Here is an 11071-nt window from a genome sequence, read left to right on the forward strand (position 1 = left end):
CCAAGGCAGCTCCTCTGCAGTCGTGAGCTCTCCAAAACCCAACACAAACACCAGCCCACGCTCAGCTTCTCTGCAAACCACTGCACTCGCTTTACTCGTCTGTGTGGCTGCACTTCACAAAGGGGGGCCCCCAACCTCTACGCGATGGCCACACACCCCCAACGTCGGCACTCTTCTCTTCATAGGGGAGGCCCCACAACCTCTGCACGATGGCCCTGTCCACCAACGGCTACACATCTCTTCACTCCAGAGCGCCCTTCTCTGGTTGCAGTATGGCGACTCCTCCACGCCTCTTTTTCTGCAGTTCGATCAGATCCCCCCAAATCAACACGGCGACACACCTTTTCTTCCTCTCCTCGTCGCCAGCTTCCAGATTGCGCATGCTGGCAGCTCGTAAAGCTTCCACATGGCCATTCTTTTTTAGTGGCCACGTTTATCATTAATTTTATTTTGCTCTAAGGCCTGCCACCTCAACATTCCTTTTCACACCATTGCTCAAGCATACATTGGCCACATCATCTTTAATTGCCCAATTATATATTGGACATGCACACAATTCCAGATGACCAAGTAGCTTATGTCATCTCCAGCAACCCTCGTTCCGGACAGGCCTGCACAAGCCCAAATCCAAACCGATCCACCCTGTACACCTGGCAACGCCTTCAAAACCAAACTCTTCACACAAGCCATGCACACGTATATACACGAGCCCAAAATACCTCTCAAAAAAATGCCTGACATACTTTGCCGACCCCCCCATCTGCTAGAGCATTCATGCTCAGCAGCAAAAGCATAAATCCAGTAGCTATCCACCAGGAAAGTTCATTTATATACATAGCCACCATAAGTGTTCACACTCACTTAAACTATGGCCGATCGAGCACTTTAGGCTCACAAGAGGCCTAATGCTATTACAATGACTACTCTCATAATATATACATGAAGTACATCACTTAGGACTTTGTCCTAACTTGCTACCACATGCTCTTGAAGCGGGAATCGCCATAAATACTCCATCACACCATTACGGGCGCTCATCCAAGTTGTAGATTTGGACACTATTGCTTCATATCTTGAATTTATGACCCTTTGGTGTATCTATCGTGACTCCTTGATGTAAGATAATGGCTGTAGCTCTTGTTAATCCTAGAATTAGATTTACATTCCCCCCTTCCTAATGGCGATCATGTCCGCGTGATCGCGTTGAAGACCTTTGGATGGGGAGAATGAACAAGCTTTGTCGATGGCTTTGATGTTGAATGATGTGTGTTCAATGGTCTTTGTTTCTCTCTGGAAGGAATAAGAAAAGCTAGTTAATTAATGAAGAGGTTAGTGGTGTATTTGGAATTCCTAATGGGGTGGGGGGGTTTTGCAAATGATTGCATTTTTATATTTGTGTGAGTCCCTTTTTTTAAAAAAATTTGGGCTAAATTTATTTTTGGCAATCATCGGCAAGGTTACATGTGATTTTTGTTAGTGGGAACACTAAGAGATGTTAATAATGGGAGAGAAGAGAGAGAAGGATCTGGAGGAATGTAACGAGATGTTGATTCTCAGTTCATCATTTGAAGTAATTAGCTTGTGTGATGATGTCCCTTTGTATGAGGGAGGAATCTTACATATTTTGTTCTCTATAAGTTTAGTTAATAGTCTCTTGTGTATGCTAGCTAACAGTTACCAGTATGCTAGTTAACAGTCACATGTATGCTAGTTAACAGTTACTAATATGTATGTTAATAGTCACCTTTCCACTAGCATGCTATCAACAATACCTATGTTAGTTAATAGTATACCAGCCTTCTGTTCTCTGTCAAAACAAAGAGGCACCTATTATGTTCTCTCTAGTCAGTTAACAGTCACATGTATGCTAGTTAATAGTTACCAGTATGCTAGTTAACAATCCCCAGTATGCTAGTTAACAGTCTCACATATGTTTGTTAACAGTCACATTTTCTCTAGCATGCTATTAACAGAAGTCACCTATGTTAGTTAACAGTATACGAGTCTTTTGTTCTCTGGGAAAACAAAGAGGCTAGTTAATTAATAGTATACATGTATTCTAGTTAGTTCTCTAGCTAAGTAGTTATTAGTCACGTGTATGCTAGTTATAACATGTAGTTAATGTCACCAGTCTTTTTTCTAGGAAAACAAAGAATGTGCAATCTATTGAACTATGCATTTATTAACACAGTTTATGAAAAATTGTAGTTTGTTTAAATGAGGCAGTTTATAAAATGCTATGTATTAAAAATGATTCACATATCAAATGGCATGCTATTATAGATTGCCTCATAGGTTTCTGGAGTGATACAGTACAAATTTCTTTTTCTGGGGATATACTCTGTGGGTATCTTAATACAATGCACAAGATGTGATAGTATGTGAACTAGGGGCATATTAGAAAGAAGATTAAAGAAATATGCATCTCTATGCTTGTAATACAAACCCTTGATGACATATGTTCCTTTAGCAATTTTATTCTACCATTCATCCACATAATTGTCTTCAGTCTCATCCTTCTCTGCAATACATTTGATGAGGTAAAAGTCAACTGCCTTTGTATTGGTTGCAGCATTTGATGAGGTAAAAGTCAACTGCCTTTGTATTGGTTGTACTGCAAAAGTGTCACAAATGTATTGCATTGCTCAACACATCATGATGTCCCTCATATAACACTTCATCATATGCATCTTTGTCTCATCAGGAAGGGGTTCGGAATCAGGGCAAGGGTTGCAAAATATGATAATCCCAGGAAGGAACATGTGCTTTGTTGACACATCTATTCCAACGACTGTATGCATGATCGTTGCAAAATATGATAATCCCAGGAAGGAACATGTGGTTTGTTGACACATCTATTCCAACGACTGTATGCATGATCGTTGCAAAATATGATAATCCCAGGAAGGAACATGTGGTTTGTTGACACATCTATTCCAACGACCATGCATACATGCATCACAAAAGCAAGCCAAATGTCTGATGGCAAGTCCTATAGAATCCCGTGGGTTATGAGCCGAATGGCATGCACAGAGCGTGACTTTGGGATAGGTTCACAATTCCATTTTACCTCCCTATTTACATCTCCTACTTTGACCTCCCAAAAAACACGGGCTTAGTTTCTCTATTTTGAAGAATAGCAAGCTTCAGCACCCTCTGATAGGTTGGCCCTATAGTAAGCGACTACATCAGCAGCACACTTTAAGGTAACATCGTCTAGCTTTAATTATTCATGTGTCAACGTTCTCTTCACCACATCTTCTACTCCGTCATGTTCTCTCTTGCTATGTTTTGATGCTAAGAAGAAATGACTCATTTGTATCCCAGTCAAACCTGCATGCCTTGCTACAAAATAAAATGGCCTGCGTGCCTTGAACTGTGAAGCAGCACCATCAGACCACACCCAATGTGATTTAATTGCTACCCCCTATTCCTTCAACCATTCAAAGTGCAACATAAAGCATTGTTGCACAAACAAGGTGTCATGAACTCTGTCATCTGAAATGAAGAAGTGGACAGTTTTGATGAGTTCACCTACCTTCCTGTAGTAAGTTATGTGTATAAGTATGGTAGCTTGTGTCAAATGCTAATGCATAGATTGGATCTCAGTATTCTCTTTAAAAGCATAGATTTCAGCAAAGTCGATCACAGATACAACCACATCATCAAGGAAATTTTGAATACATTCTTTAAACTGTTACGCTTGCCACCGAGCAACGTAATTGTGAGTAATGAAGAAACGTAGCTTGGATTTCAAAAGTGCAAGAAACTCCCAACACTGCATCTCTTTGTTCAAAAGATCTTTCCTCTTTCTTTTGGTTCCTTCTTTGTCCATAGTCTCCACAAATGCAGTACCTTCACAATCATAGAATTCCCTCCCTTTCTTGTCTCTAAAGGGCAGCATGCCAAATTATTCACACCACAATTTTTGCATTGCCCCATCAAGAACTTTCTGTTATGGAAGGACTCATCTTCTTGCTTTGGGCAGACTATTGACTCCCACAACTCTGTGACACCATTGAAGGTATACCCAATAGATGAGCATGTTTTGTTGGTACCATCTCCAGCACAAATCTCACAACTGCATGGACATCCACACCCATGGAGACCAAACTTCTGAGAGCACATGTGATTGAGTGCATCTTTTAAGAAAGACATCTGCATGTGGTATTCACAGCAACATGTATATCTGTCCTTCACTCGACGAACAAAGAAAGGCTTCAAATACTCAAATGAACGCAATTGAATTTTGCATTTTGGATGACAAGCTTTGAATCTATAAAACAACTCAACCTACAGATAAAAAAACCCAAAAAGATACATTACTTAACACATGAAAGATGTGCTACTTGGGTTAAAAAATATGCTAACAGCATGATAGATATGCTACTTAGAATGCCCTAAAGTAGGAAAGATATCCTAATTAGCATGAAAGATATGTTACTCAGAGTGAAAAATATGCCAAATAGCATGTATGATATGCTACTTATCATAAAAGATACATTACTTAGCATGACTTGAAACTAGCAAGATCAAATAGATGTGCTACTTAGCAGGAAATATATTCTAACTAGCATGCAACATATGCTAATTAGCATGAAATATATGCTACTTAGGATGCAAGATATGCTAACATCATGATTTTCATGCTACTTGGCATGAAAAATATGTTACTTATAGTAATAAATATGCTAACTAGCATGTACAATATGCTACTTAGCATGAAAGAAATGCTAACTAAATTGAAGTATATGCTACTTAACATGATAGATATGCTAACTAGCATGAGAAATATGCTACCTAGCATATATGAACTTTTTATGCCAGTTAGTTAGTATCATTAAGGCTAATCTCAATAGATGATAAATATGCTAATTAGGCAAAGAATGTGCCCATAAAATGAATTAGTAAGTTGGTTAACACTTGAAACTAGAACAATTAAACATAATATACCTATGGCTCATCGAGTAGATGGACTGGGTGTTTGATGTAACTTTTCTTTCCTAATCTTTTTCTACAAATATCTTTCTTATTGGGAGAAACACATGACTCAGATTCCCAAAATGAGTAAGCTAGTTCTTTCAATTCTTCAATTATGGTACTGCCACATTGATGCTTCCAACATGCCACCAATGAGAATAAGCCATTACCATCATCTGAAGTGGCTTGGACACGAGACCTTGCCTTGTACAAGGATGGCTTGGAAACCTACAAAACCCTTGCTACCTTAGCAATGGGCATGTCTTCAGTTGAGTTCATCAGCATGGTCAAAGTACTTTTCTTTAAGAATAACTCTTCTTTGTTTGTTGGTTGCTTAACAATTGCCAATGTGTTGCGCACATTGGCTACTAGAGCTGCTTGCACTTGCTCCTCTCTAGATGATTGATCTTGTAATCTTAGCACTGTAGGGTGTTGTAGAATTTGATTGAAGATTTCACACTTTAGTTTCTTTTCCATGCTTTGGGTCCCATCATTGAAGAACTTTACTGTCTTAAAGACGATTTGCTGCTTTATTGATTCATCAATCTCCATCAAGTTAGTCTCGCTCTTGCGCTTGCTTTGTTCTCGTTGTTCTCTCTTCTTTTTGGCCTCTTGTGCTTGCTTTGTTCTCTCTTCTTTTTGGCCTCGTACTCCCTGATGATGGCACGTGATTTCAAGTTGTTTCTCCCAAAGGGTATGATTGATTGAATCTTCATGTCTTTGAAATCCTACAATTAGTAAAAGTGAGATTTACAATCTAGTCAAGTGACTTGGTAACAATACAAAAATGTAGCATGTACCATCTTCTTCCATGAACATTGCAATCATAATACAAAAATTTTCCTTCTTCCATCACTACTGGGAATGCACCTCTGTTGTCCTCAACAAATCAACCCTCTAATCTTGCCTCTAATATCCACGTTTGGGAGAGACAGAGAGAGACAGAGAGAGATAGAGAGAGAGTGAGTGAGTGAGAGGGAATGAGACAAGGCGTTCTGAGTGTGTGTGTCCACCAAAACATTTGTGTGTATCAACAAATCAATCACTACTGAGAATGTACCTCTGTTGTCCTCAACAATCAGCCTTGTAATTTCCACGTTTGGGAAGCATTAGGAAAATTCTGGACTCAAAAGAGGGCTGTTTCAACAATAATATAATAATAGACACATAGATTGAGTGACATGTAATCTACGAACGAGATTCACCGGTGGTGGGACCTCTGTACAAACCCACCCAAAACGTGGAGAAACTCTTATCTTCATGAAATATTAAAAAAAACCATCACCTTGTCTTAAAATATTTAAAACCGTTTTTTTGTCAGAAACTAACACAATAAAAGAATGTTTTCCACATTCCTGTGTTAGACGTGGAGCACTAAAAAATTCTTTCCACCACCCCTAGAACTAATGAAGCTTGAATGCTTGGAATAGATAGATACACATTCTCCCGGTTATTCCCTCAACTTGGTTCCACTTTTGAATCTTGAAACATCTTTGGCGCCCAAAAAGAACACACCGTCCCTCATTTCATCCTCCCTCCTTGATCCACAAAAGCGGTTAGCCCAGTCATCCACTTTCTGCTACTTCTTCTTTCTCATACGTCTGTTATTCTATCATGGCACCCGAAAGTGGACTGAAACGAGCAAGGAGCAGTATCTCATCTGTTGTGTTGTATAACATAAAAGACGAGAACGAAGAATGGATTCCCCAAGTATACAGGAAGTACTCTTGGGTCACTATGCAGCCAGGAAAACAAGGCCACTACCGAGTGAAGGGAAAGGCATCTGAAGACTTGGCCAAACATTGGAAATGAAGGATCCTTGACTTTAAGATGGCACCAGGAGGGAAAACTGTCAAAGAAGTGTTGATCCAGCATGTATTCATGCAAAAAGAGATTAACGTGGGACCATTGGAAGGACTTCCAAGACACAGACCACATTGTAAGTGCTTGTGTTTTGTATTTCAACGTTGCAAATAAGGTGATTGATATACATTTTTCTGCCTTGCACAGATTTGTACCCATCCAACCTTCAGGAGTGGGAGCCTGCACAATGCTTGACGGGGTTCTTGAATGTCGTACATGGTGAGGTGGGGGAACTTCAATATGAAGGTCGTGCACCAAGTGATCTCGCAAGAAGTAGAACATATTTCTATGACTCATTTTATACCTTGCCCACTCAATCGAGTCGACATGGAAAGTTGGAACGTATTCCGTTGCCCGCACTTGATAGTCCGGAGTGGCCATTGCTTGACACAGAAGTGATAGAGTCATACAGGACCAAAATGTTTAATGATATTAAATGTGCTATGAAGCCTAGCATTGGTGCAAGAAATGTGCACTTAAGTTTGTTTGTTCCAATTGCATGCTTTGTTCATTTATTTTCTGATTGTAAACAATTGAGAAAAACTAGAACAACTTTTGTGTGCAAAGATGTAGATGAAGTCTGGCTTGATCATTTGTTTGACAAAGGTTGGAGAGTGAAATCATCAAAGGGAGATGATTTGATCGAATGTCGATTGAACACCTCCGACATTGCATTTCGGTGAGTGTTAAAACATTAAAATGTATTTTTGTGAAACAGTTACAACGCTTATTTGATTATTCTCGGAAAATTATCCTAATGATATTTTGGAATCAGATACTATATTGCCAGGCAACATCTGTGCATGTCATTTACTTATAGAAGGTGGCGATGGATCAACAACAACTGGGAAAGCATGGACCAAGATACAAGAGATGGCAGCCACTCTTGCTTGATAGATATAGTTATGATTCGACAGGGTCACCCATCTTTGACATTGGAAGTGGAAGAGAATTGGACTCTCGAATATGTTAGGAAGGAATTAGAAGTAGCTATTCAGAATCCTCCAGATCAATTTTGCTTCAAGCTCGATGGTCGGAAGCTAAGTAAAAGAAGAGAGCATCAGATCATTTGTAAAGATGTTGCAGCCCCACATGAATTGGAGGCACTAGAAGATATATGATGTGACCATGTATACGGTGACAATGTATTTTCCATATGCAATAAACTTATCTATTCAGAACATTGCTTTTGTAATGCTTTATTGTTTAAAACAATGTAATGAAGGCAAGAATTCCCCAATTGAATTTTTATGTACACAAAAAAAGGCTTAAAGTAAGAAAGCAAGCAGTGAAGGAACACAGTAGCAAATTTGATCCTCTGATTTTCAAATGATAAGTGTATTTACATTTGATGTTCTCCCTCCAATACATGTATAGCTGCATATTTACGAACGTACATTTGTTGGAAGAAGGAAAAAACTATTTATGGCTGGAACCCATAGGTATCGGCTTCAGGATGGAGCCAGGGCTCTTCTCCTAAGTATGGAGCCCATGAAAGAGGCTCAGACGGGCCTATCCCCCCTCGTGGATTGGGCGGGATGAAGTCCACTGGCCCGTCTGGAGGCATAACTTCAGCGACCTCGATCAATTTCGCAATCGTTTCCTCCCTAAACGTTTGGACGTCTAGGTCCACGTAGCGAGACATTGATGGAAACTGCCATCACAATTCATCAAGGCATAAATAAGATCAACATGACAATATATAAGAAGATAAACAAGCGCACAAATGCGTATGGGAGCTGAAAATGCTTACATCCTCTGAAGGGAGCTGAAAAATGCTTCGTAGCAGCAACATTGCATTAAGTGCAACCCTCCACCCACAGCTGTAGCCATCTTCTTGTTTGGGGACACTAACCCTACGGATGGTCGATCGATCCAGGGTGTCGATGTCCATGCTGAGGCTCTCGTAAGCTGCCATTAGTTTCCTGACTCCACTGTAAACAGAGACCAATCATTATCCTGATCAATCCGGACTTCTAACTCAAACAATAATATGTATCTTAATGATTTTTACTTACAGCAAAACATTTCCATGGACACCAGATGTCGAATTTGCAAGGTAAATGACATTTTCTTGCACGTCGACTAGTAGAAGACTCCAATGGGAACTGCACAATAGAATTCTATTAGTTTCAATCCAAAGGAAGCACTACATAACTCGTGTACGGTGATTCCTATAAACATCATGCGAGAGAGAGAGAGAGAGAGAGAGAGAGAGAGAGAGAGAGAGACAAACTCACTTTTCATGATATGCCAAAAAAAATACTCGGGCATCGTCCAGCTGGACCTCCCGAAACCAGTTCAGCACATCGAGGTACGGAACTGCCTCTACTACCAACAGTGTTAAGACCAGTGAATCAATCTGGAACACTCGTTGCTGTACATCCTCGGGCAATAGCGAAATAACAAAACTTCACAAGGAAACATATCAAGAGTGAGGCATCAACTTTAAGAGCCAAGAATGAAAAATTGTGGGAGGACAGAGAAAAGCGTATACCTTAAAACACATCTGAGCACTTTGTCGTTGACTTCAGTTTTGGGATCAAACAAAATGTTGATTTCTTCAGCATGAATCGGGAAATAACATCTATGCCCTCTAATATTAAAGGGTACATAGAACTCCGGCAACAAAAATTGCAGCGCCTCCCGATTCATGGCGTGGAGTGCTCGAACATTTTCCCTTTTTGTTTGCAATGCAAGCATTGCAGCTTGATGTTCCCTTTGAGCGCTTGTCATTAAATTTGCCCGAGTCTGATGCTCATGATCTGGACCTCCCTCGGTCACCTCTTCAATTCTCACTTTTTGTACAGGCCGGACATCCAAAATTTGTAACATTCGTTCATCAGTAAACGTAACTGGTCTAAGTGACTTATCGTATCTGAAACGAAGGGCTATTAGGCTGAAAAAATCTTTGTCCATTACTGTCACCCTGTGTGCGTGGGCAGCAAGAACGTAACTATCCAAAAAAAATTCGATCATCCAATCTTCTGTGGCCTCTTGCAAGCAAAACAAGGCCGATGCCTTCCACCTAAACAAAATTCCATTCTGCTCACAAATTCTCCTGGCAAGCCTCTGGAAAGGCAATCTGGGAATAGCAGCTGTCGGGTGCTTCATAAACTTTTTGATTTCTCGCAGGGCTGCCGAATGCTCTGCGAAACGCCTGAGTCTAGGCTGCGTTTTGGACAATCGGGAAGGACTGCTTGATTTTCTTGATCTTGAGGCTTTCAGAACGCCCATCTTCTTCCCAGTAGATGAGGGAGCTGCATTATCAATGGGTCTAGCTGTATGCCTTACACGAGCCATCTGAAAACGCAAGAAAAAGCAGAAAACTTTGCTATTCAGTAGTACACGATTAACAATTCACCATAAAGCGAGAGAGGGGGGCCAAGAAAGCAATATGCACTTCCTCGCGTTATGGTGAATCCATTCACCATAACGAGAGATGAAGGTCCACAGAAACACAATAATTTTTCTCGCATTATGGTGAATTCATTGACAACAATAAGAGGCGGATTATCGTGCATTCTTTGAGCTTCGATCTTGCGTTAAAGTGATTTGATTCACTATAACGCGAGACTAAGAGCCAGTCAAATCAAAACAATCCTCCTCGCGTTATAGTGAATCGATCTACTACAACGGGAGGAGGGTTCTCCCGAATCTCTTACCTTTCCGTCTAGCAGTTTGGTGAGTCGATTCACCATAACACATAGAGCAGTATTGAGATTCTAATGACTCGTCGTCTGCTTTACGCTGAATCGAATCACCATGACGGAGGGCAAACAGTCGAAGAGAAAACAACGGCAGGGGAAAACAGTCGAAGGAAAAACGAAACAATCAAGTATTATACAAGAAACACAAAACAATCAAGTAATACACTTTCATCACATTCTATGAGTGGGAATGGATGGAGACTGTCGTGTAGGAGGTGATTTAATTGACACCAATAAGAGGTGGATTATCGTGAATCCTTTGCCCTTTGGTCATGCGTTATGGTGAATTCACCATAACGCGAGTCTAAGGGCCAGTCAAAGCAAAACAATCCTCCTCGCGTTATAGTGAATCGATTTTCGCGAATCTCTTACGTTTGCCTTCTCCCTTGGTGATTCGATCCACCATAAGACATGGAGCTTATTGAGATTCTAATGGCCCGTCGTGTGCTTTAAGGTGAATCGAGTCACCACGGCAGAAGGCAAACAGTCGAAGAATAAACAATGGCACAGGGCAAACA

The 11071-nt window shown here is 40.4% G+C and overlaps 1 protein-coding gene across 1 annotated transcript; it reads right to left on the reverse strand.

Annotated features, from left to right (window-relative positions):
- Positions 1 to 8170: 8170 nt before the first annotated feature.
- On the reverse strand, positions 8171 to 8763 carry LOC147622590 (uncharacterized). The gene is made up of 2 exons (XM_086822666.1): positions 8597 to 8763; positions 8171 to 8497 (listed from the first exon to the last, which is right to left on the reverse strand). The coding sequence occupies exons 1-2, from the start codon at positions 8759 to 8761 to the stop codon at positions 8267 to 8269; spliced, it is 396 nt and encodes a 131-aa protein (XP_086678792.1). The 5' UTR covers positions 8762 to 8763; the 3' UTR covers positions 8171 to 8266.
- Between the last annotated feature and the right edge of the window lie 2308 nt (positions 8764 to 11071).

This window comes from Cibotium barometz, chromosome 28 (assembly GCF_041138505.1).
Source record: "Cibotium barometz isolate CiBa-2024 chromosome 28, ASM4113850v1, whole genome shotgun sequence".
Taxonomy (NCBI): Eukaryota; Viridiplantae; Streptophyta; class Polypodiopsida; order Cyatheales; family Cibotiaceae; genus Cibotium; species Cibotium barometz.

Coding starts and splice junctions, on each gene's coding strand:
- LOC147622590 (XM_086822666.1), bottom strand. CDS start 8,761: ATGGCAGCTTACGAGAGCCTCAGCATGGACATCGACACCCTGGATCGA. Junction 8,498..8,596: donor TTCAGCTCCCTTCAGAGGAT/GTAAGCATTTTC, acceptor TTGTGATGGCAG/TTTCCATCAATGTCTCGCTA.